The sequence below is a fragment of the Syngnathus scovelli genome, chromosome 5, assembly GCF_024217435.2.
Source record: "Syngnathus scovelli strain Florida chromosome 5, RoL_Ssco_1.2, whole genome shotgun sequence".
Classification (NCBI taxonomy): Eukaryota; Metazoa; Chordata; class Actinopteri; order Syngnathiformes; family Syngnathidae; genus Syngnathus; species Syngnathus scovelli.
Genome location: NC_090851.1, coordinates 1,739,453 through 1,763,176, shown reverse-complemented (window position 1 = coordinate 1,763,176; position 23,724 = coordinate 1,739,453). Strand labels below are relative to the sequence as shown.

General features: G+C 43.7%; 4 protein-coding genes and 3 long non-coding RNA genes across 11 annotated transcripts in view; 3 read left to right on the top strand and 4 right to left on the bottom strand.

Annotated features, from left to right (window-relative positions):
• The window catches only part of fbxw7 (F-box and WD repeat domain containing 7), a 36,391-nt gene extending 30,419 nt beyond the window's left edge, over nucleotides 1-5,972 (bottom strand). Inside the window, exons 1-2 of the mRNA XM_049720233.2 lie at nucleotides 5,569-5,972; nucleotides 1,675-1,835 (exon numbers count right to left, since the gene is read on the bottom strand). The gene's annotated coding sequence lies outside the window, so the exon portion shown is untranslated. The remainder of the gene's footprint in view (nucleotides 1-1,674; nucleotides 1,836-5,568) is intronic.
• Nucleotides 1-12,637, top strand: part of tma16 (translation machinery associated 16 homolog) — a 240,789-nt gene extending 228,152 nt beyond the window's left edge. Inside the window, exons 1-7 of one of the 2 annotated variants that reach the window (XM_049720247.2) lie at nucleotides 10,839-10,976; nucleotides 11,096-11,202; nucleotides 11,308-11,345; nucleotides 11,411-11,495; nucleotides 11,658-11,806; nucleotides 11,888-11,930; nucleotides 12,062-12,637. In XM_049720247.2, the coding sequence (XP_049576204.1) occupies nucleotides 10,974-10,976; nucleotides 11,096-11,202; nucleotides 11,308-11,345; nucleotides 11,411-11,495; nucleotides 11,658-11,806; nucleotides 11,888-11,930; nucleotides 12,062-12,263 (627 nt within the window). In that variant the 5' untranslated portion in view covers nucleotides 10,839-10,973 and the 3' untranslated portion in view covers nucleotides 12,264-12,637. Of the gene's footprint in view, nucleotides 1-10,838; nucleotides 10,977-11,095; nucleotides 11,203-11,307; nucleotides 11,346-11,410; nucleotides 11,496-11,657; nucleotides 11,807-11,887; nucleotides 11,931-12,061 lie in introns of those variants that run through there. The other variant, XM_049720249.1, reaches the window with a different exon arrangement.
• On the top strand, nucleotides 5,912-7,427 carry LOC125968817 (uncharacterized). Its single transcript, XR_007481375.2, has 2 exons — nucleotides 5,912-6,056; nucleotides 6,284-7,427. It is a non-coding gene; the product is annotated as an uncharacterized lncRNA (long non-coding RNA).
• tmem154 (transmembrane protein 154) lies at nucleotides 6,866-9,949 on the bottom strand. Of its 2 annotated transcripts, none has more exons than XM_049720251.2 (8): nucleotides 9,764-9,949; nucleotides 9,083-9,172; nucleotides 8,746-8,820; nucleotides 8,627-8,668; nucleotides 8,370-8,543; nucleotides 8,232-8,286; nucleotides 8,084-8,160; nucleotides 6,866-7,432 (listed from the first exon to the last, which is right to left on the bottom strand). In XM_049720251.2, the coding sequence occupies exons 1-8, from the start codon at nucleotides 9,867-9,869 to the stop codon at nucleotides 7,428-7,430; spliced, it is 624 nt and encodes a 207-aa protein (XP_049576208.1). In that variant the 5' UTR covers nucleotides 9,870-9,949; the 3' UTR covers nucleotides 6,866-7,427. The 2 variants fall into 2 exon arrangements, with proteins under 2 accessions (XP_049576208.1, XP_049576209.1); XM_049720252.2 differs by having other exon boundaries at nucleotides 8,370-8,540.
• On the bottom strand, nucleotides 12,329-18,461 carry marchf1 (membrane-associated ring finger (C3HC4) 1). 3 transcript variants are annotated; one of them, XM_049720243.2, is made up of 9 exons: nucleotides 18,100-18,461; nucleotides 16,139-16,195; nucleotides 15,966-16,033; nucleotides 14,956-15,639; nucleotides 14,617-14,797; nucleotides 14,406-14,550; nucleotides 13,501-13,545; nucleotides 13,151-13,403; nucleotides 12,329-13,065 (listed from the first exon to the last, which is right to left on the bottom strand). In XM_049720243.2, the coding sequence occupies exons 1-8, from the start codon at nucleotides 18,175-18,177 to the stop codon at nucleotides 13,153-13,155; spliced, it is 1,509 nt and encodes a 502-aa protein (XP_049576200.1). In that variant the 5' UTR covers nucleotides 18,178-18,461; the 3' UTR covers nucleotides 12,329-13,065; nucleotides 13,151-13,152. The 3 variants fall into 3 exon arrangements, with proteins under 3 accessions (XP_049576200.1, XP_049576199.1, XP_049576201.1); XM_049720242.2 differs by having other exon boundaries at nucleotides 12,329-13,403; XM_049720244.2 differs by lacking the exon at nucleotides 13,501-13,545 and having other exon boundaries at nucleotides 12,329-13,403; nucleotides 18,100-18,459.
• A 1,424-nt stretch (nucleotides 18,462-19,885) lies between these two features.
• LOC125968419 (uncharacterized) lies at nucleotides 19,886-20,508 on the top strand. Its single transcript, XR_011086835.1, has 4 exons — nucleotides 19,886-20,022; nucleotides 20,119-20,182; nucleotides 20,240-20,334; nucleotides 20,412-20,508. It is a non-coding gene; the product is annotated as an uncharacterized lncRNA (long non-coding RNA).
• Nucleotides 20,509-21,823: 1,315 nt separating this feature from the next.
• On the bottom strand, nucleotides 21,824-23,401 carry LOC125968421 (uncharacterized). Its single transcript, XR_007481315.2, has 3 exons — nucleotides 22,745-23,401; nucleotides 22,416-22,527; nucleotides 21,824-22,341 (listed from the first exon to the last, which is right to left on the bottom strand). It is a non-coding gene; the product is annotated as an uncharacterized lncRNA (long non-coding RNA).
• Between the last annotated feature and the right edge of the window lie 323 nt (nucleotides 23,402-23,724).

The following is a 23,724-nucleotide window of genomic DNA, read 5'->3' as shown; positions in this document are numbered from 1 at the left end:
TAACTTTGTTCGAACCATTTTTTTTTGCCCAAACCGAGTCCCGAGCAAATTATTAATTGCGCTTCCCTCGCCAAGCCCGGATGAGATAGTAACCAGATGCCGTCGAAGGTTGGGGCGGGGGGGCACGAGAGATAGGATGACTCTCTCGCCCAAAAGGAAGCGTGGCAGCAGTGTGATATTAATAGATCGGGCATTACATTGATTGATTTGTCACAAAACAAAATTTAATGAAACATCCCACGAGGAGATGATGATTTGCAAACTGCGAGGTGACGTTTGGCCAATTGATATCGTCTGGTTGTGTGTGTACGCCGTTAAAAACGAAGAACTCGCTCAACATACCCAGAAAGCAAAGTTGATCAAATGCACATCTGGCAAGAGCTTCTAAAATAACCGCAAAAGCTATTTGACCTAAATACGGATGGGGGGCCTAGTTTCAAAACAATGAAAACTCATAAGCGCTAACGTGATTAGCGGAAAGGCTTTTTTTTTTTTTTTTATCTCACTCTGATGCGCAACAAAAGCCACTGTAACAAAAAAGTCTAATTAAAGTTGGAGTCAACCCAGTTTGATTCTTTTAAGCCGGAGGGCAGCCATCTTGTGTTCATGTTTTGAACAAACGTCACCGTTTGCGTCAATCATTGACAATACTTTATCTCGGTATCGCAAATTGTTACTTGTAAGCAAAAAAAAAATGCAAATAGGTTATTTTTTTCTACAACATCCTGCCCTATTGTAAGTAAGCGTCTTTTCGGGTTTGCACAGCCCAACACACAGCCAGTGAACCGATGACACCGACAGCTGCACACACACATATAAATACACACACACACTTAAAGCTGCTCACAGGCTGCCTCCTGTTCGCTTTGATGATAACAGCGCGGCTTAAAGATGAAACCCAAACAGTCCAGTTTGAGCTTCATCTCGAATCCTATTTACCGTTATGGTCTTTTCCTCGCGAACACAGGAAAAGGAGAGTTCATTATTTATGAATATTGCTTTTCACCGTGTCAGCTCAGTGCCCGCACGTATCGATCCAAAAAGCAGAGTGGTCGGTCGCTGCAGCAGAGAGGACGGACGGGACATGAGGCTTGAGGAGAATACCAGGAAATAGACGGGGTCAACTCCTCAGCGTCTTTTCTCTTGCAGATGCTTACAGCCCGTCTTTTAAAAGACTATTATTCTCATTCCGAGTGATGACAACAAGCAGATGCGGACTACTTCTTCTTCAGGGTCGGCTGCACTCTACCGGCCAAAGGTGGGAAAGTCATTAAAATGGCTTCCTGCGAGAAAAGCCTTGTTAAAAACACCCCCCCACCCCCACCCCCCTCGTGTGATGGGTTAGTCACATTTGTTCACCGTGAGAAGATCCCTGTGGCGGCTCGGATATTTTAGGGGACAATGGGAACCAAAATAAGAGTTTCCGAGCGATGCAATGAAGGCGACGTGCTTTTTCCCACGTGTATATAATTAGGTGAGAATTTTTGAGTCCACTTATTAGATTATATGTTGAGGTCTTCCTGTTCTCCAAAAACAGGAGTGACAACATTAGCCAGGTTCACCATCAGACTTCAAAAGCTCCGTGTTACAAAATACCAGAAACGCTTTCTCGACTCGTCCTGGTTGAGCGATTCAAAATGCAACGGAAAAAAAAAAGGTGTGGTGTTTACTCACAGTTCTATCTGCTTGTATTTGCTCAAGCCGCGAGAGCTGGTCTCGGCGCCGGATGCCGGCCCGGGGGGCGCCTGGACGCCTCCTGCGCACAAAGGTCCGGTCAGTGCCGCCGCCGGCGCTGTCCCTGAGGTCATCAGAGGGTCACGGCGCTGCGGTGCCGCCTGGAATAAGTAAAAAAAAAAAAAAAAAGAAAGATAAGATCCTCTTTTAATGTCATATCGTTCCGCCACACGGTAAAATGTAAACAGCACACGATACAATTTACTGACCGGCAAAACCGTTGTGTTGCCAAGAGGATGCTAACATAATTAGCATTTAGCTAAAAGTCAAAGGTACGGAAGCTAACAAAATTAGCATTTAGGTAAAAGTCAAAGGTACAGTACAGAAAGAGGAAAAAAAAAAAACTGTTGACTCAGAGTTGTGGATTTGGAGGTCTGGGAAAAGAACAGATGTGCGCCCGGCCAATCCAGCTGTGGTGCGACACTTGATAAGTGTGAGACAAAAGAGAGAAAGGGGGGCCGGGGCCAATTGAAATCTCAAGAATTTGCAATAAAATGAAGGACCTCCCTTTTTGTACAATGAGCTTGGATAAATCCATGTATTCATTTTGCCATGTGTCTGAAGTGCTGCACCCAACAGTGAAAATGGCAATCGACAAACGACACACAAGACACAAACGGTCGGAATGTAGCTGCTCGTCAAGCTGTTGGGATCGTGCAAGCGCGCAGACAACCTGTTAGCACGGTGGTCTTGTGGGCGGCGAGCTTTTTTTTTTTTTTTACCCCGGAGGGGAAGGAAGCGTGGTGGTGGCGGCGGCGGACCTGAGCTGCCTGCGACATGCTGCTGCCATGGAAACTCCCATCAGCCAAACTGGCTGGCAGAGGCACAGCACGATCATTTCCTGACCTTGAAATCTCAACGCTGGATGGCAGGTGGAGCAGGAGAGCCATCAAAAAAAGAAATGTTCAGCTTTTTTTTCTTCTTCTCCACCCCACTGCAAAACCAATGTCTGGTGTCAAAAGGGATCCTGGAAGCCGATCAATCATGAAGGACTTCTTAGATCCGGAGGCCGTTCCGAGGCGGACGAAGACATAATGGCTTGGCGAAAAAAAAGTGAAGGGCTTGTTCTCCCGCAGCGCTTAGTTCACTTTGACCGTACGAAGAGATAATCCCCTCCTAATAGACTTAAAGGCACTTTAACTGATCTCCCAGCTGTCTGCGTCGCCACCGGGGGAAAACCTTCCGATCCAAAGACGACCTAGTCCGTCCTACGCACATTCCAAAAGTGCCTCAAACGTTCAGACGGAGTCAATTTCACAAATTCAACAGTCCTCCGGTTCCAAAAGATGGATGGAGACATCCCGATACGTGGTCAATATTTAAGAGCGTACGTCTTACCTTAAGTTTGATCGAGTGTAAATAATTCAGAGTGAGACGGAATGTGGGTCAGAGCTGATCTGCATACATTTCCAAGTGAGCAGAACTCGAAACTGCCGCTGCTGGTTTAAGAATCCGTTGAAGACGACGTTAAGCGTTCAGCTCTGGTTGTCTAGTCTGACGCCATCAGCGAGGAAATAAACTTAATATTTGGGCAATCGTGGGGACAAATAGAGCTGGGTAGGCGAGCCCAAAAACCTGTTTCATTAATCTCGAGCTTATTGCTAAAGATTTTGGATGAAGACAGGTGACATTGGACAGAGCAGAGAGGGGAGGGGTGAGCAGTTTCGCACATATGTGAGAAGGGGCAAAAAAAAAAAACGCTTTGTAGCGATGTCAAATAATGAGCTAGCGGGTACGAGTTAGCCCCGAGGATGAGCAGCCTTGGGGTCTGTTCTAAAAATAGAAGAATTAAAAGAGAAGAATTCAAATCTGCCTTTCAACTTGGTTTCTTAATGGAGCAAATGGTGTGATGAATCAAATTCAAATTGTCGCTTGAAGGGCATTGCACTCCAAACGGCGTTCAACCTTAATTCCGCCATCGACAGGTGATCATCTCGAGAACTAAACAGGATATGATGAGCTCATCGTGAAACAATAGCAGCCAATCACGCTGGATGACGCTGAACGGGAGTCACGCTGACGCCGTGGGTGTGTGTTTATCTCTCGCAGGAAACGGCGGAGAAGCCCTTTAATTTCCTTAATCTCACGCTGCCCACACACCACGTTCTTCTCGCCGTTTCGAACTCGCGCCCCTTCCTCCCGACGCGATGTTATTCGCGGATCGCTCCGGCTTATCGGCGCGCTCCCGCAAAACGAGCGTGTAATCTTAAACAAACACAGAAGCGATAAGCCGAGGGATTCCAACTACTGAAACATCTGAGGAATGCGTCGCCACCTGAGAGACTCTCATTCTTTGCATTCTTCTTTGATTTCTTTCAAATCGGCCGAGGAGGTCCGAGGGGTTGTTTTGATCTCGTTTGCCGATTCTTTTTAGGACGGCGACGGGTCAGGACTGGGACGATGGTGGAGTTATAACGTGTCATAAATGATAAAAAAAACAAAAAGCTCATGTGATTATGAGTTGGGGGAGAAGAACGGACAAACATCTGTTTTCGAAGCATCTTTGCTCTCCATTTGCAATCTTTCAGTGCGTTATCGATCCCGACAGGCGGAACAGGGGAGGAAACGAAGCAATTCTTCTCTCTTGGATTTAAATGAAATAAATAGATTATGTTCTGATGACTGCCGCTCTTCAAAAGGACAAACGTGCGTGTGTGCGTCTTCTGACCAACTCATGACGCCAATAAAATCAAGGTAATAAGGGGAGGCCTGGAAGGTTGGGGAATTTGAATGGCATTATCAGGGAAAAATAAATCAACCTTGAAGATGACTTACAAATTAACTTCAAGCGTCAACTGCCGCGTAACATTAAATCTACAAGCTAGCAAAACGAGTCAACTAAACGGACGTGTTTGAAAACAAACAGCCTGAGAAGAAAATGAAAAGCGCATTTAACAGACAACACCAGATGACACACTTGAAATACAGATTTACGGCACGACAGGTGACTCCCACGCACGTAAGCCGCTTGTCTCCAGGGGGGTGCAATGTTACAACAATAAACGCCAATCCACTGTTATTTTGGGGGGGGGGGGGGGGTTGAATACCAGCCATTGTGACCAAGTTGAAGTGTCCTTGAGCAAGATACCGAAACCCCAAGTTGCTCCCTGATGCTGTCGCTTTGAAGGTAAAAAAGCGATAAGACGAATGACAGCCCATTGTGTATTTATCGTATCAAAAAAAAAAAAATTGGTAATGCTTACTGTCGATGCGGAGCAACTAGATTTCAATAAGTACTGAAGACCCAAAGTTCTGCTGGACCTTCAATAAATGTTCTAAACTTGTCATTTTAGTTGAATGTCATAGAAGCCTCCCCGTCCTGTTGATGCTCGACCAGAACTTTGCTTCACAGCATTGAGAGTTCATTCCATTACTCAACTGTGACTTTATAAAGGTTCGGCAGGCTTGTTGATTATTATGCAGATATGCTACAAGTTCAAACTTGACACGATCAAGGTGGAAAAAGTTTCACTTTGAATCACACTGAACATTTAGACGTGTGGCGCAACAACACAAACGAGGTTCAGGTTCTTCAATAGAACTTTGAACAAAGTTAGTTGCCGAGTTTGAGAAAGTAGGGAGTGAACTCGACTTTATTGCTGGCATTTTTTTAAAAAGCCACTCCGATCGTGTAAACACACAGGACACCATACCGGTAGTGGCGCTTCGGGGAGAGAAATGTAAATAATGGCTGAATCTTTTAAGGAGAATAAGCACGATATGCGGGCTAGAGTTAGCACGTTGCTAAGAAGCTAATGCTAAAGGATGCTAGGCCCACGAAGTGGTGCCTCGCACCCCGGGTCGCGTGGATGGAAAATGCCCGAGTGTGTTTACCTCACAAGCGCAAGGACGGCCAGGGACGAAGGGCCTCTCCTGTAGCTCCTTGTGGCGGCGTATCCCAAGCGAGATATCCTCATGGGCTACGAGGAGCAAACGCCGGCCAGAGCCTCCGGTGGGATGATGCCCTCCCTTTCGTGTCTTCTCTTCCCAGTGTGAAGCGCACTGGTACCGCGGGCGACCACGTTAGCGGCACCGGCTAACTTAGCATCCGTCCGCGCGGGGGGTGCTCGTGAAAAAACGCCGCTTGTGTTAGCCGCTTCGCTTAAAGCGGTCGGGGGTATTTGCCGCTCGCACCAAGTCCGTCACGGCCTGTGTTTGTGACGGAGGGGGGCGCGTCTTAACGGGAGCAAACTGCTTGTCAAACGGGAGCAATTGGGCTTTGACTGCCGCTAGCCGCCACCGCTAGCTTTTCTCGCTTGACTAATAGGCGTCGCGTTATTATGACGTCAGGATTTGTTTCCAAGCAGGCGCTAGGAAATGACGTAGGTAATATCCGGATTTGTTTTCTTCTAAACTGCATCTTTTACTAAAATTACTTTTCCAAGTTGTTCCTTTTTTCATCCATCCATTTTAACAATTAAAATTATTTATTTTATTGTTGTTCTATTGAAATCCTTTTTTTTCCTACTGAAATAAAAATATAATTTTCTTGTTGAAAGAATATTTTACATATTAATTCCTATTTTTTTCTCTCTATTTTTAATTGTAGAAATGAAGCTGCTGCTAGGACTAAGCCAATTTGGAGCCTGCTGCTCATTTGCATGCCTGGTGTGGGAATCCTCCAGGGAGCGTCTGAAAGTGGGAGATATCGCCGAGGGCCGAGCGTGTGATTTTGAGCAGTGGGCAACCCATGCTGGCGTCCGGTCTAAAGGATGTTGAAAAACGCACCAGTGCCAAAAGCAAAATATTCCCAGGAACTGCAAATGTTGCCCCATAATGATGATGAAACGTTCTCCATGACTCACTCGCTCACAATCTACTTGTCTGTGCTATTTCCTGTCAAATAATTTGCCACCAGATCACGTAGAATCAATTAGTGAGAACAACTTTCATCTCTAAATATATTTGACATGATTTGCAAGTTCTGTAGAAGATGTTGTCATGGAAACCTCTGGACGGAATTCAAATGGATTAAAATGTTCCTGATTATAGAAGCAGCAAGCCGCCTGGAGGACAAAGCTAACGTTTCTTGTCTGAGATTAGCACGCGAGCGCTAGTTGATTAGCATCAAAAACTCGTGTTAAGCGTAAAGCGTGGGGATCCATTTTTCATTTGATTAAGTCAAAGATAGTCAACTGAAGCGCAACCACTTTATTATCTCCAGTCTACAAAACCCTAAAAATAAAGATGAATCATAAAAAAATGCAAGAAAAAGATTAGCCCAAAATAAAGTTGTGTTTACTATTAAAAAAATCACAATATGTCAGAATTTGAGAATAAATTTGTTATTATTTTGACAAATCCATATCTTCATATCATTTTATTTAATTAAACATTTCATACCTAGTCTATTTACAAAAAGCACTTACAGAAAATAACATCTTTGGCTGTGATGCATTCGTATATTTACAACAGAACATTTAAAAAAAAACTGCATTCACATTGAGATCAGTGCCACAAGCAAAAACTGCAACTAAGAATCAAAACTATTTTTACCACATGAACTGTGTGTTTTGATGTATTTTTTTTTTTGGACCCTATAGAATGCAGTGCTGCTGTCCGTTGAAGATTATCAAGATGAAATTCAGCGTTTCCCAGAGCGTGGCCTCACATGAGCACACCCACAGAAAAAAAAAAAAATTGGGGAAATGTAATATGACTTCAGGGTGTGCTGTGCTTGCTTTTCCACGCCGTCAACCTGCAGCCAAACAATCAAAGGGAGAGGCAACATGTGATGGTGACAAAAGACCAGGAAATGGAACTTATCAACATAGTGAAGTCTCACTTCCCAGTAAAAAAAAACAAAAAAAAAACATTTGTCCATATTTTCATCACAACTAAAACATTTTGCATGGATTGTGTATTTTGCCTGCCATCTGTTGCCTAATTTTGTCATTGCAGCAACCCCGATTGCAGGAACCGCCAAACCGCTCGAGTGACATTCTAATTATCTTCTGTCATCCTCGCACGTGACCTTTGACCTTTCCATGACAGTCTTGTTTTGCGATTCTTTTTTCCGTCTTGTGTAAACTGTTGTGCGCACATCTCGATTTCCGCGGAAAGTAAATACGGGAAAGGCCTCGTGGAGCCTCAGCGAGGTTGAGTAAGTGGACCTCGGCCTTCTCAGCTGAGGACCAAGGAGGTCATCCATGTTGCGCCACACGGGATTGTGTCGTAAGAGCGTGTGGGTGTGTTTGTGTGTGTCGTAACGCATCGGTCACACAATGGAAACAGCTGTCATATCATTAAAATTAACTTTTCTACATAATGGGAGCTGTTTCTAATTTTTAAAATTTGCTTTTTTTCCTGATATGCAGTTGATGGAACGTTACAACTGTTTAAAAAGTACCGTCTTTGATCATCCACTGGTCCAGTTCTTCCATCTCCAGCTCCAGCACTGAAGGAACGTCTTCTTCAAACATAGGCCTGGACACACAAAATTGTATTTTCAACACATATTTTTAAATAAATTCATTAAATGTATATAAAGTACGTACATTGGTACTTTCTCTGTACTGGAGCCATCCAGATATGGATCATCCTTTGTGGACTCTACAAAAAAACAAAACTCAAATTACTGTGTGTAGTTATAAGAACCGAAACGCACTTTTCATTTCGTACGAGTCGACTCGTACCATGAACGGCAGCCTCCATTTTGAACCTGCGCCTGAGGAAGAGGGCGAACATGACGCTGACGATGATGAAGACCACCAGGGCCACCGGGATGAGGATGATGGTGATGCTGAGACCTTCGGCCTTCCGGGGGCTCAAGGTCGTGTCCAGCAAATTGACATTATCTGTAATCACTTCTGACAGAATAAGAATCACGACAATTACTACTAAGACTTGTAATTAAATAAATTATAAATATTACAATCCTATGTATGCATACCTCGACTGTCCACTCCTGAGCCAAGCTCTTCTGGTGCAGAGGCTGAAAAAAAAAAAAGCTTCTTCAAAATGTATTTTTTTCTACTTTTAATTTGACATGACAAAGATCTCTGGCGTTACCTGGATCCAAGACACTGCCCTGGGTGGTTGAGAGCTCCGATGATGGCGTAGCATTGGGGCTGGATAATGTCGGCTCTACAAATGATAAAAAAAAATAAAAAAATTGCTGCCAGATGTCTCTACTTATTAAAGCTAATTCTTTTTTTTTCTCTTGAATGGTAAGAATTTGAGAAAATGAGACCAACAATATGTGTCATAAAAGTTTTATAATGACAGCTGGCTTGTGTACTGCATACATGTTCTAAAACACTAAACTCATCCATTTTGTTTTCCACAAATGGCAGATGTGTTATTGTGATATCATGTCTATAAAAAAACATATGCTATATTGTTTAACCGAAAGTTTTCGTGTCCTCCACGACTTGTTGGTCTGTGAATATTCCCACTGTTTGGCTTTCTTCTTCAATCACCTCATCTTGGCTTGACACTACAACAGCAACAAAAACACAAAGAAGACAAAAAATCAGAGGAAGAATTCATAGGTCTCAAAAAATGATTACTTTCCACAAAAATACAAACAAATCAAATTCTCTCCTGAGTTTCAACTTATTTACCACCCAGAGTACAGCCAGGGATTCAAACCCAGAACCTCTCAACTGCATTAATCCGCCAAAATCAAAATCCAACCACTTTTACCACCTCTGGTATTGGCGATACTGGCCTTGTTGTATTTACATGGTGTGGAATCCATACCTTGCAGTACTTTTTTTAGTCACACCATACAGGAACTTACCACTTCCTGTCAAGCACTTGCCACAAAAATCAAAAAGGTTGCAAAAGCACAAGTGGAGATTTTGTTACCGCCATGATCGCTTTGCTTTATCGTAAAAATTTTCACAAAGCGCCGCACTGTAACATTTTTACGATAAAGACAATTCCAGAGTGATCCTGCTCTGACTGGATGAAAGAATTAGTCATCAGGATCAGGGATAAAACAAGACAAAGAGTCCTCTGGGAGTCGGCCTTAGACTAGAATTGTATGAATTTGCTGACACAGGGGAAAAAAAAAAATCCTTACCTGTTCTGGTCCAGGTGTTTGTGAGGAGCCACAACAGGAGCAGGAACAGTGGGGTATTCCTGTGTCGGTCTCTCATGCTAGTAGAAGAAAGCCTCGGGGCGGACATGTTGCCATCGTGTTGTTTTATGTTGTGTGTCACAGCATCGCAACTTCCTGACAAGTCTGACCTACGTGGATGGGAGAGGAAGGAGAAGAAGACAGAGGTAAGCCACGCCCACCAAGACCAGTAACTCGGGTGTGACGCAATTTTTTTTTTGTGCTTGTCGGCGCAAGTTCGCCACCGCACGCTCGCATTCCTGCTGCAGGCTGTCAGGTATGCATGAGCGGGAACCTGCAGTGTCAACCTTTTCGATGAACTAATTGGGTGCCTCCTTACACCCAGGCTGTTCCTGTTCCTGCATGTTGAATGCTTTGCGTGAGAAATATACTTTTCAAGGCCCTGACCCCTTGCCCCAAGGCGGAGTTCTCAGGGCGGAATTAAATGTGCACTATAAACCAATCAAAAAAGTCTGGCTGCCTGTTGCTAGGCAGAATTCTCATGGTTTAAATCATCTGGGATTAGTTTTATTTTCCATAACTTCTTATGGCAAGCAAATTGTGGAGAAAAGGAAGAAATTGTACCATCTGAAACGCAGATCATATAATCAATACATTTTCAAATTACTATTAATATAGTCAGATTAAATGGGCCCACTTTTAGGGTTGTAATAGTAAATTATCTTTATTCCTATTACGGTGTAAAATGAATGGATTTGAGTAATATCTGTCTTAATGTCGGGGTCAAGCATTTCATGAAAAAAATGATTCAGAATTCTCAGAAGGAACATGACAAGGAGGATTTAGCAACTTGGATGCAGTCTGTTTTCAAAGCAATGACAAATATAATCCCTAATAATTTGTTTGAAAAAATTGTGCAAATTTACGCTGTTTATAATTACATAGTTTGTGATTGGTGAAATAAAGTAAATAAAAAGTAAATATAATATTGATATTTTGTCTTGGAAATTCTGAACAGATGAGTTTTTAGTTGATAAATTTATACATTTTTAATTCTGTTTTTTGGGGGTGTCCGGATAAACTCAAGTTCCATAGAAACTACGGACTTGTTTTCCCTGCTTTTGTTTCACCCGAACACTTTTTCCATGCGGAACTTTATCATTTCCGCTTCCGGTCCATCTGTCAACAAACTAACCACGAGTTCCCTACAGCAATGGTGAGACCCATCTTTTATTTGCTTTAACAACGAAACAAATCGATCACAATCTTAATGAAAAAAGACATTTCAATATATGTAACATCCCTTTATACGATATAATTGTAATTTGTCTTCAGCCTAAGACGCAGAAGAAGGGAAAAGCCCCGGAGAAGGTTGTGCATCCGTACAGTCGGAAAGCAGCCTACTTGGCCCGGGAAGAAATACGACTCAGGAAGAAAGACCGGTGGGTTTACGATGGTCTCAACATACGACGTATTCTCTGCTTTTCATCTGAATGTTTTGCTTTCAAATATTTCCTGCATTATGGCGTACTGTTTTGTTTCTGCAGACACAAAGTTGAAAAAGCTGCCCGTCTGAATAATATTGGTAAGTTACTTAACTATTTCCTTTCGTGTTGAATTTTTAATTAAGGATATATTTCCCATCCTCAGGTGAGAAGCTGTTATGGTTTCAGACCCAGTTGGACCCAGAAAAGACTACGTACACTATGAAGGATGCTTGTGACATCATCGAAAGGTGGGGCAGCGTTTTAAAATTATTTTATTCTGCACAAAGATTAAAACATTTTGTGAGTCATGTTATACGTGCCTTGGCCACCAGGGGGCAGTGTAATATTACAACACCTTGCTGTCCAGCATTACAAAAAAGCTTGAGTTGTTATTCTTGTGTGTGTTGTAGGTACCTGCAACGATTTGACGGCGAGCTGGAGCAGATCGAGCTGGTCAACGGCATCAAGGGCCGGAAGGGGCGTCTCCACGGCGCCAGGGAGGACTTCATCAAGCAAACCATCGAGCGCGAGCGGGCGCTGTTTCACGGCGCCGGGTTCGGTCCGTACTTGTAAATGTACATTAACTCCATACATGTTTGTAATAAAAAAATATTGATATAAACGTGCTTTGTCTTCACAGAGATCCCAGACTTCATCAACACGAAAAATCTCAAAACATTCAGGTGAGCGAATCACTCTTGGCAGTGTAAATATAAATCAATAATAAAAAAAAAATACGATGGTGAGCAGAGGTTGATCCACAACCTCTTTATTGAGACATCTTCTGCAGTCAAGAAATGTTTCTGTACTGCAGGGAATGGACGGGAGATCTGAAGAAACTTCCTAACATTAAATTCACGAAGGTTTCCAACACTGGTGTGGAAGTCAAGGACAAAAAAGACCAGAAGAATGACAAAGAGGAACAAAAGGACAACAAAGAAGAAGAGTTGGGCGATAATGATGAAGATAGTGATGAAGAGTTGGACGAAAACATTCTGATGTCTAACTCCGACTAAGATTTATTTTGTTGTCTTGCATGAGACTTCCCAAAGACTTTTTTTTTTAACCACAAACAACTCTACACGTTTTCTACATTGGGTTTATTGCACAAACAAGCTAAATGTGTCTTTTTAGCAAATGAAAAAGTGGTGTCGGGAAGGGTTTCCCAACTTTTTGTGGCGTCTCTGGTAGAAACGTAAACAAAGTGACTAACATGTCATTTCTAAACGTAGCGCCATAATGAAAACGTCTTTAAAACGTCACACCTCCCACAAATGATCATGTTTGCTCAATCGCAAAAGTGGCAAAAAATATACAAATAACTCACCGAACCAAATTTGATTTCAAGTAATTACATGGGTGTGTTAATAAATTTCAATATTGTAGAAAATGTCCTTTATTCTAGTGATTCACTTCCAAAAGTGAAACCATACCATGTGACTTCTCTCAGCCAATCAGCAAAAGGAAAATAATTCTCATGGCGGGTTGCATCGTAGTCACTCCAGGCCCTTAATTCATTTTTGGATTGATAAAACAGGCCTTTTGTTGATGATGTAAAAAGACTTTGAATGTGGATGTCAACTATGTTAGTTCATTTCAACAAAATAATTATTTAAAAATTTTTAAGCTGCATGTAACCTGCGGGCTGTACTTTGCCCACCCGTTAGCTCAAATGGAATGTACCAAGGGGCTTTAGTGCAGTTTGACAAAGTGCATAAAGGGAACGTAAAAAAATACGACATACAGTCCATTTCTGGAGTCCAGACCTCATCATCACTCTTCGTGGTCACCATCCACTGCCTGCTTTCTTGTATTCACCTTGATAGACACAAAAGTGAATTGCTGAAGATAAAATCATGAAAACAAGATGAACCAGTCCGGCTTGACTGCATACTGTCGCCACCTTCAAACGGGATTATGCCCTGCCGCGTCCGAGTCCGGCGGCACCGCGGTCCCCTCGGCGACCGCCTGCGGCTTCCCGATGTCGAGCCGGTTTTTATCGGGGCAGTTTTGCACAGTGATGATGCGGTTGAAGGCCTTGAGGCGGCGCCACAGCTGCAGGTAGACCTTGCACTGGATGTACATGAAGATGAGGCCCCCCGTGAAACCGATGGCCACCACGATCAGTTTGGTCCAGAAGGGCCACTCCAGCACACCTGGGGAGAAGGGAGGGGGACACGGCTTTAATGGGGTTATTCGGCCCGCAGGGGGCGCCAACATCGCTCACAGGTTGAGATGCAGAGCCGTGCTTACCCTGGGGGGTATAGTACTTCAGGAGAGAAATCCGCCAAAATTCCTCTGCAACCAACAGTGTTAATTTATCTTTCTCTCTCTCTCTGGCTTGCTGGTTGACTTCTACTGACTGAGCGCTACTTTTATAAGCATGTATCATGGCCACGCCTCCTGGATCCTGATTGGTTTAAACCTTGTGGCCTCTCAAAAGATTATCCAGACGAGCAATAGTTCTCAAACTTTACCACTCTAAAGAAAAATCATAATAAATAATAAAATAATAAAAAAATCAGATTTTTATTATTTAATTTTATTATGAATTTTAATTATATAATAAAAATGAGCAGTAATTGAACACACAATTGCAGCTCCACATAAATGTTTAATGTTTCTAGAACAAAGTCTTTAAGTTGAAATAATAAAGGCTATGTGGTTATGCTCCATTATTAACTGAAAATGTATAAGCTGTCAAGCTCAAGCCAAAGTATAAAAGTCGTGTTTCGGTTCCATCTCGTGTCACGTCGGTTCCAAGGTACGTTATTGATTAATTGGCTTAATAAAGCTGTACTCATTTGCGCTGGAAAGTGGCCGTGATACATATCGTGTAGTAGCCAATATTTGATAGCATTGACGATCACATGACCAAATCACATCACTTTCTACTATTCTTCCTCAAATATTTGGATATAAATTCATTTCTATGGGATTTCTCTTTCTCTGCATTTTTTAAGGAATAACGACATTCTGAGAATAAAGTTGTCATATTACAAGGCAGAAAATGGCTTCTTTTTTTTGTGTAAAATAACATCAACTCTTGTAAGATTTGGACTTTATTCTCTGGTTTTTGTAGGTTTACTGTCCGGGGAGGGGATTGGATTTATTATTCTTTTATTTTTTTATTTTTATATATATCTGATGGCACTTACCGTTCTTGCCCAGTTTGATCTCCTCTGTGGTTCTCTTGATCAGGATGTAGACGGACCACAGCATGCAGACTATGGCTATGAGGTGGAACATCACGGAGCAGTAGATCTTCCTTCTCTCACTCTTGGTCATGTGTAACTTCTCCCACTGGCGAAACAAATGAGGTGAAAAATATTAGCTGCTGAAATTCACTTCACGGCCGTGGGTGAGTACCTTGCGCAGAGGTTTGAGTTTGGTCTCCATGATGAAATCAAACTTGCAGAGCTCGCAGCAGCGGGTGTCCGACGACTTGATCCACTGGTAGAGACACGCTTGGTGCACGAAGCTGAGGCTGCCCGTGCAGTGGCAGGGCATGATGAGCGGGCACTCCTCGTCGCCCTCGCAATGGCAGATCCTGCGCACAAAAATGCACCAGCGGTGAGGAAGTGTCTGAATGTTCCGGATGCATCCATTTGCCAGACTCGAGTGGATTTGGAACCACACACAAAGTTCTTCAACACGTCCATTATTGTGGACCTTCTTTGACACTTGTGGCCGCACGCCCTGACTGACCTGCACACCTCCAACTCGGAGTCATCAGAGCAGACGTGAGGCGGGGCGCCGTTGGCGCCGCAGCGTTTCTGAGGAGTGGGCGCTGACATGTCCCCGAGCCCCGCCCCCTTCTCCTGATACTTTTTAGTGATCAGCTCATCGTCGTCTTCCGACGAGCTGTTGGGCGCACTTGGCTCCTTGTCCATACTGGGCAAGCTTTCCCTCAGCGAGCTGTTCCCGCTGCTACTGAGGCCGCGTCGATTTTTCACGCCGTCGTCCACCACCAGGGGTCGGTCGTCCTTCATCTCGTCGGAGCCCAGCGATTGCAACTCCATCACCTCCGTCACGTCCTCGCCGCTCTTGCTCTGGCTGCGGTGTCGAGCCCGTCTGGATTTCTCCTTAGTCCAGCTGCGGCTCACCGGCTTCTCGTCCTCCGAGGTGGAGTCCAGGCAGCGGAAGCGTGTCGGGGGAACCCGTGAGGGGTCCTCCGTCCGGGTTTCGTGGCGGTGCGGGTTTTTGGCCTCCAATGGGTCGAAGCTGTTCCTCTTCCGGCGATGGCGGCGCTTCACCTGCTTCTTCGGGGCCGGGGCTGAGGGGCCCCGGGCGGCGCTAGGAACCGTCATGGGAGCTCGTCGCGAGGTCTTGTTGTCAATGGGGGTGGGCAATTCGGACACATCCTCCTCAACACGGCTCAAGTGGACAACACTGAACATGTGACACACACACACAAAATGGATGCTGAGATGAAATGACAATGAGGTGACAAATTAAAAATTTCATGCAAAATATATGAAAATCCACAGAATTTTATAATACAGAAAAACGGAATTATTTCTTTGATTTAAATTATTTTGTAATTTTACAAAAACAATTAAAATGACATGATGAAAACGGTGGCGGTGAAATGAGCACAATGGGTGGACGCATGAGAGGTTGTCAAAATTCAAGACTATCTTTTATACGGACATGAAATGCTCTTCTAGACACACTCTCGCAGGATGGGCTAATGCTAGCAACGGTAAACAATCTACCTGCAAATATCCTGAGAAGACGGAGTGACGGACGTCTTGCTGGTTTGTCCCGCTGTCGAGTTGCTCGCCTGGAAGAGATCACGAGAACCAATGCGCTCACTTTGAAATACATTTGATGCAATTAAATGTTGTTTTGGGTTTACCCAAACACTCCGGGAGGTCAGTGTGGTTACCTTGGAGATGTTGCTGGATCGACTGCCTGAGCGACCAGGGGTCTTGGCCTGGGAGCCCTGAAGCGGAAAGACGAAAAGACAAGAAATCATTACGGCGGAATTTTTTTTTTTTGGGTGAAAACGGCACATGGTCAACCCGCATGACCTCCAATGTTTCCAATTTGTGAATCATGATTTAATGCTACAATCCAATTCAGTGTACTGCTCCTTCCGGCTTTGGCCAACAGGAGGCAGTACTGTATAAAAGTCACGTTGATATAAAAGAAGAAAAATAAACAATTCCTTTTATGACTTCTCAGTTAGTTGCTGTAGTCAGCAAAAAATAACGGTACTATTCATTTTAAAGAGGATAAAGAATATATGACGGTAATGTTACAAACAGATTAAATATTTGCAGGGCTGCCCCCCCCCCCCCCCCCCCAAATTGTGATGACATGGCTGGTACAATAGAGTGAAATAGAGAAGGCATCCACAAGAAGGCCTCGTCTAAGCTGATCAAGGGATTTTCTGCTCGCCTGATTTGCTATTAGCGGCTCTGTGCTTTTCGGCTATGCGCACATGTAGAAGTGCGCACGTGTGATCATCATCAGGAGTCTGGAAATGTTATTAAAAGACGCTGATTGTTGTTGAATTTAAAATTCCGTTCTGCTGCAGTTGAGTGGAAAAAAACCCCAGAATTACTCATTTCTTTCATTTTGTTATGTTACAATAAACAAAAGGAATTAAGTGAATTTCAAAAGTCTACACCCCCTTCAACCCAAAGAAATAACGAGATTGCACAAGTGTGCACACCCTCATCACTTGTGATGAGACGGTCAATTAACAAACTCGGCGCACGTCTGATTAGATTTAAAACGCCTCTGCTTTTCATTTCATTCCTTAACAGTGTTGTACACGTTACATAAACGCTGGAACAAAATGGATGCTTACAACCTGGTGCTATTCATACAGTTGTTTTAACAAGCGCGGCGTTCCCTTGTCTGATTCATGAGCCTGACTCAGGAGCTCAAGCGACATCGCCCACATATTGTTTGCTTCCAGGCGTCAAGAAGATCCGGCAATTGTTGATTAAATGAGCAACTAGCCATGCAGCTACGGCCTACCTGCCCCCGTGGTGACTCTCTCCTGGCTGCGATGGAGGCTGAAGACAGCCGAGTTGAACATGTGCACGCTACTTGTGGACGGATTAAGTGGTGCGGCTTGAGAGCACCACTGAATATATTTAGATGGATACCGATTTGCCGATAACAAGATGGGAATATTCATGATATGGCAAAATCTCAACTTGAACTGAATTTGATTTTTGTTGCACGAAAATTAAAGTCAATTTAATTTCATTTTTGGCAAATAGTATCATTCACAAGGCTGGAACCAATTAATGCCGGTTACATTCATTTCAATGGGGAAAGATGATTTGCGATGGGAGTAATTTGATTCAAGTGTGGTTGAAATGTAACTATATGTCAAGTTACCACTTTACAAGCATCCTAAAACTCATTATTCGACAAATATCTCCTAAAATGTGCAGGGACAGTAGCCCCGAGTGTTACCAAAAAAAAACAAATCTCAGCGACAATACCGTAATCAGTCATCTTAGGTCATTTCTAAATCTGTCTTTCCCCTTCTCGCTCTCGAGGGAAACACACCCGTTGGCTAAGTGTGTGGGTGTATGTGTGTGTGACGTAACCCTGGGATGTGCCCCCACCCCAACGGTGTCTTGTCACACTCAGAAAAGAAAAAAAAAGAGCATAAAAAGCCCACAAGAGTGATAAAAGCTTGCTGGGAGTGGCAAAAGCCTGTCAGTAACTTTTCCTTTTCCATTTAAACCAAATCGGAGCAGTTTTGATGGCTCAGCTGACCTCTCATCAGATTTGCTAACATGGTTTGACCTCCAAGTGGTACATTTTACTCGAAGTACCAAATGTGGCTCACACCGTGCGAAGTGGGTCGGGGCACCTTACCTCATTCCTGTCTTTGGGCCGAGAGGCGCTCTTGCCGTTCTCCCTGGCTGGGACCACCGTAATCTGGTGTACAGGCATGCTGGCGGTTTCCAGGCAACACGCACACACTCAAGCGCACGTTGGCCTTCGTCCCATGGCGTCCCCGCGCCTCCCCGTCCTCCGATGGGCGGCCATCCCGCCGAAGGAGACCAGGCAGGTCCTGCTTCTCCTTGCGCTTCCCGATCCGGATGGTGGAATTAGATCACAAAGACAGCGGTAGAGATGGCTGGGTGTCAGGTTGTCATGGCGACTGGGAAACTACTCAGCAGCTCCCTCCTTCCTTCCGTCCGTCCGCCTTCTCCTCGTGCGCCCCCCCCCCTCCCCCCCGCTGACAAAGCGAGAGAGAGAGGTGTGTGTTGGCGTGCTGGATTTCGCCATGCATACGGGGTAATAATAAGCATACGCTCCGCGAGGGGATTAAGGCTTAGACTAACCTCAATCCGCCCCCCGCCTGCGCGCCCGCCCGCCCGCCCGCCCGCCCTTATCTCGGAACTAATGGGATTACACGACGCGCTCGGGGATGCTAAAAACACATACAACAAACGCACTTGTTGTTTCCTTGAAATAGACACTTATCTGACTTAAAAATAACAACCAATGTGTGTGTGTGTGTGTGTCTGTGCGTGATGTATGACCTCAATTTACCGCAAGAGGACAAAGAGGCGTATTGTGCATCCAGTAATAATATTGCTAGCTTAAAATGAATTGCCCGCAAAATGAAACAACCCAAAAAAACAATGCATTTCTAAGACAGAAACTATCATTCTATAATATTATAATAATATTCTAATGAATAATTATGAAGAATATTTTAAATAATTATTATTTTAGATATTATTTTAGATTTTAGAAGTATTCTACTCAATATTAGCGATTTGAAAAATAGTTTTTAAAAAATGCCAGTGAGGTGGATTGCAAAATGTCTCAATGAGTAGATACAGGAGAAGTGTTAAAACAAGCACACAAAGAGGCACAAAAGCCATTCATTAATTAATTATTGTTAACATGATCCGACTTGAATTTGAGAGGCGCAAGCGTGCACTTCACTGCCCTATAAGTGTATGTGTGTGGAAGTAGTGCTAATGCTAACATAGTTACCCGTGTTGGACCATGATGTCCATCTTGTTGGGTGAGCTGGAGGCGCTGACCGTCGTCTTTTCCCTCCTGGTTTTTGCCCTCATCACTCTGGCCGGAATGATCCATGAGGAACGTGGACGTCCTATAAGTATGACTTTGTTCAATTTCACTTTGTTGAATATATGAACGTAAATGATGGGAGCAAAACTGAGTCAAACGTCCAGATAAGTGTGTCAAACTTGATACTCAAAAAGATGAGGTTGTTATTAGTTGTATGAGTTCTAAAATCTTATAAATTTGCAAAAAAAAGCTCTAAAATTTGTTTTCAGTCAACTAAAAATACTTCTTTTCATTCTTTCTTCAAATTTAGTTTCAAACGTGTGCCACCATCTAGTGGTCGAGAGTGAAATTACACCCAATTAATTGTACAATTAAGAAACAGAAATTGCTTTATAGTATTTAGTTTTGGAATAACACAATAAGTGCGCTGTAAATATATTTTGTTGTTTTTTGTTTCAATGAAGGGATGTGCGTTTACCTGCACAATGACGAGTTGATTGTCTGAAGACCAGGACGACAACCTCGCCATATTGAACTTTCTCCTCCATTTGCGAGCCTGACGACATGACATCATAGCCACGGGAGGCTCTTGAGTGTGTGTGTGTGGGAGTGTGTGTGTACATTGCACTAGGAGGGTGTGTTCATATTTGCTTCCGGGACTCGACCTGTATGTTGGGATTCAAGTTTCTTTTCTTTCTACTCATGTGTATGGGAACTCTACACAATGAGGTTGAGATTTTTCTTGTGGTGAGTCTTTTTTATTTTTAAACTACCTTCCTTAGCTCACGTTGCTGGTTTTATGCAAAATTTATGACTTTCCTGAAATTATTAACTGTGCCACAGCGCCAGTAAACAACAGTGGCCAATTGTGGAACTACCAGAGAGCAATTGTGGACGCTCTTTTTAGGTGAAAAAAATTCCATGAATGCTTCTTTCATACCTACATGGAAGTGCCTTTCTCCAGCTTTGAGCTGGCCTTCATCGTGACGGCCTTTGTCGTCTTCACGCTCTTCGGCGTCGCCTCCATCTGCATCGCGCCGGACGAGGACCTGCGGACAGGTAGGAAAAGGCAACACAACGTAAGACACGCGTGAAAAGCTTGTTTAACACTTATGAGGTGTGTGTGTGCTCTTCAGATGAAGGTGTCAACACGGCTGCAAGAGGGAAGCAGAGAGCCATCAGCAGGCAGACACATGAAATGAAGACAGTGACAATAAAGGAAAGAAAATAATACGCCGTCTCGATTTGTGGCATTTTTCATTTTCCTCTTCTTTTAAAATGAGCCAAGTGACAAACTGGATTGTTCCTGACAGCACCTCGTGGCCGCCGTGTCTGAGCTGGGCTCCAACAAAGCAGCTGACTTTTGGCCTCCGAAGCCCCCGGCGAGGGGACATCTTGACTGGGTGGACTCCCTGTTGAGTTTGCCCTTTGACCCCTGAGCCCTCCGTCAGTCAGCCGTCTAGTTGCAATAAAGACGGCCAGCGTGCTTGTGGCGCGAGACGATCGGCTTCTGCTTGGCTGAATTTGCGTGCGTGTCGCGAGCACGATTTTAACGACTCGCAATCAACTCGGCCAATAGATGGCGCTCTAAAATACGCACGCAACACATGCTGAAGGCTGCCCATTGAAATTTGGATCTTGTGGCCTCTGTTGTTCATGACGTGATTATCTTTTTCCATTCCCTCCGTTATGAAAATAATAAACGATTACGACTCGGTCACACTGATTGAATTCCTCGGTGTGGGTCACTTGGTGATGTTTGAGCAGGATGGAAAATCCCCCGTCTAGGCGTTTAATCCCCCAGCAAGAGCAAATATTACAACACCGAAAAACCTGGCAGGGAGACTTTTTTTTTTTTTTTTTTTTTTTTTTAAGGACAAACAAACACACACACGCACACACGTATAGAACACAACACATAGCAAGTTGGCTACCAGGTGGCTGTGAATGACAATTGGAGATGCATTAGCATATTCAAATTGGGCAAAATAAAACTTTTTTAAAAGACAATAGCCGCTGATATGCAAAGCGCAACACAAGAAACAAAAACGGGCCGAGGAGAGCGTTTGCCAAATCCGCCAGGAATCTTGCCCGTGTCCACACGGACATTTTTGCAAATACCATAAAGTCATAAAGGCGCACATGCACGAAGACGGACACACAAACAAACACAGTGTTGACTTTTGCGGGTTTCTTAAGGGAGATGCTTGTTCAAAGTCTCAGGGAGTGTTTTGCAGGTCTGGCGCTCCATTAGCGTCCTGCTGTTTGCCTTAATCCTCATTCACATGTAATGGGCAACATTTCATCTTAATGTGCTAATTGATTAGCGCCGCGCTCAATAGAGGAGTCGCTAACGCTGCGAAGGAGACGCCGGACGGACAGATGAGCAGACGCACTAATGAGGTGGAAAGGTTTTTTTTGCCCCAAATCAAAATGTACAAAGTATCTTCATGAATGTAATAATAATAATAATATATATAATATTCAAACTATTTATGACTTTATTTCTATTTGTTAATATTGTTAATATTAACTGCTTTTCATGTTAATTCATGGATCATTTGCATTTATTTTTGTATGAACCTCACCTATAAAACCAAAATATTTATGTATAATAAATCTGATATTGTTTATCAGATACAGATTTATTTATGGCTTGTTTGTCAAAAGGGAAAAAAAAGTCAAGATTGTTACTGTATTTTGATTGCACATATGGAGTGTGTACAGTTGTGTGTTCGTGTGTGTGTGTTGAAGAGGACAGTTGCAGGCTCGGGTGTGTGCGTGTGTGTGTGTGGGGGGGGGGGGGGTTTCCTGTCATTTGAATTACCCTCTACATGTGGGGTCAATATGTGCCATGCTTGTGTGTGTGAGGAGTTGAAGTGGAGGGTGAGGGGTGGTCTTGGGGGTGGGGTGGGGGGGCTGCTGGAGAAGCCAGTATAAAGGAGGTGGGGGGAGAAGCACCTTTGTCACTTAGCTCTCAAGTCTTTGGAAAATACTGCGGACACGCTTCAGAGACATCATCCATTTCAGGAGGATCTTCTACCGGCACTGTCTTCTCTTTCTGGGCTGAAAAGAACCACCAGTAAGACTCAGAAGCAGGACTTATCAGATCCAAGATGAGGATCTTCAACCTGTTCTACCTGTTCACCTTGCTGCTGATGCTGTTGGCCACCGTGGTGGTGGTGGTGGTGGAACCAGCCTCCATCTCCAGGCCAAGTAAGAAGAAGTTAAACAACTTCCCGAAAGTCAATCCTGATTGTACTGCAAACATCTGCCGGCTAGCGTTGCACCAATGTATTTTTAGGATAAATTACCGATTTAATAATGAGACAAAAAGAGGTGCTAATACCATTGCAAAAAAAAAAAAAAAAAAAAAAAGAAGCTAAAAACGGTAAATATTGAAATATAGCCACTCTCGGTTTGAATACGACGCTAAAATGCGGTAAAAGAATTGAGAATTTGAGTTTACCTTGCAGAATCCTTCAAATGTTTGAGGCGTTCACATCCCACCATTAACACCGTAAATAATGTAATCAAGAGAGGGGGGGAATAAAAAAAACAATGGACATATTTCATAAAAAAAATGCGCGCTATCGTATATAAAATAGCTCTAAAATAACTACATTTGTTCATAGTGCAGTAAATCTGCACCGTAACTATCGCCAATCATCGCAACTGATTGATGCGTTCACGTTTTACCGCCAACGTCGTAAATTATATAATCTTCCTGAACGAAAAACTCGTTCGATAAATTTATCACGTTTTTTGAACAAATATAATTTCCAAATGTTCACACGGTAAATACTTACGCTCAAATCGTTACTTTGTTTGCTGGTTAAGTGTGAGTTAATAAAAACGAGTCGATTTTATGTCATTAACTCATCGATACGTTCAATTCCCACCACAAAACATCGTAAATCGGAACATTACCCGCTCGAGAACCCGAAACTGCATGTGTGGGCACCTTGGATTGGTTTTTACGATTGGCTTTAATTATACACTTAGCTGCAATGCAACAGGTGAGATATATAAAACGAGAGCTTGGAGACTCGGGGGATCATCAGCAGATGAGTACCGCCGCCGGGGTATCACACAACTCGGTGGGTCTCCATTGTCCGGTGCTTTTGTTAATCCGGGCGTTAAGATGCCATGCAAATACGCCCCCAAGCTTTTATTAAACAAAATGTCACGGGAGGAGAATGTAAAGACTCGTATGCCTCCAGGCTTGGGGTTCTCCCTCTATCGGGGATGGGGGTTGGAAGATGAGGAGGGAGGGGGGGGGGGGGGGGGTGTCATAAAGTCATCTGGCACTTTTTATGCTCTTCCTGGCTTTGGCCTGCAGCTTGTGAACGGCGGGAGCTCAGTGGATTTATTAGGGACTTTGGAAATGGTCATGTGCTTGGTGGCTGTGCTCCACTTTATTAGGGAAGGGGGGGGGGGGGGTTGAAC

What these genes read in the sequence shown, in the direction of transcription:
- marchf1 (XM_049720242.2), bottom strand. Translation starts at nt 18,177, where the DNA reads ATGCCTGTACACCAGATTACGGTGGTCCCAGCCAGGGAGAACGGCAAG. An exon ending in GATCCAGCAACATCTCCAAG is followed by an intron (nt 16,034 to 16,138) that starts GTAACCACACTG and finishes GATCTCTTCCAG; the next exon opens with GCGAGCAACTCGACAGCGGG. An exon ending in TCCGAGTTGGAGGTGTGCAG is followed by an intron (nt 14,798 to 14,955) that starts GTCAGTCAGGGC and finishes TTTTGTGCGCAG; the next exon opens with GATCTGCCATTGCGAGGGCG.
- tmem154 (XM_049720251.2), bottom strand. Translation starts at nt 9,869, where the DNA reads ATGTCCGCCCCGAGGCTTTCTTCTACTAGCATGAGAGACCGACACAGG. An exon ending in GGAGGACACGAAAACTTTCG is followed by an intron (nt 8,821 to 9,082) that starts GTTAAACAATAT and finishes TATCATTTGTAG; the next exon opens with AGCCGACATTATCCAGCCCC. An exon ending in GGGCAGTGTCTTGGATCCAG is followed by an intron (nt 8,669 to 8,745) that starts GTAACGCCAGAG and finishes TTTTTTTTTCAG; the next exon opens with CCTCTGCACCAGAAGAGCTT.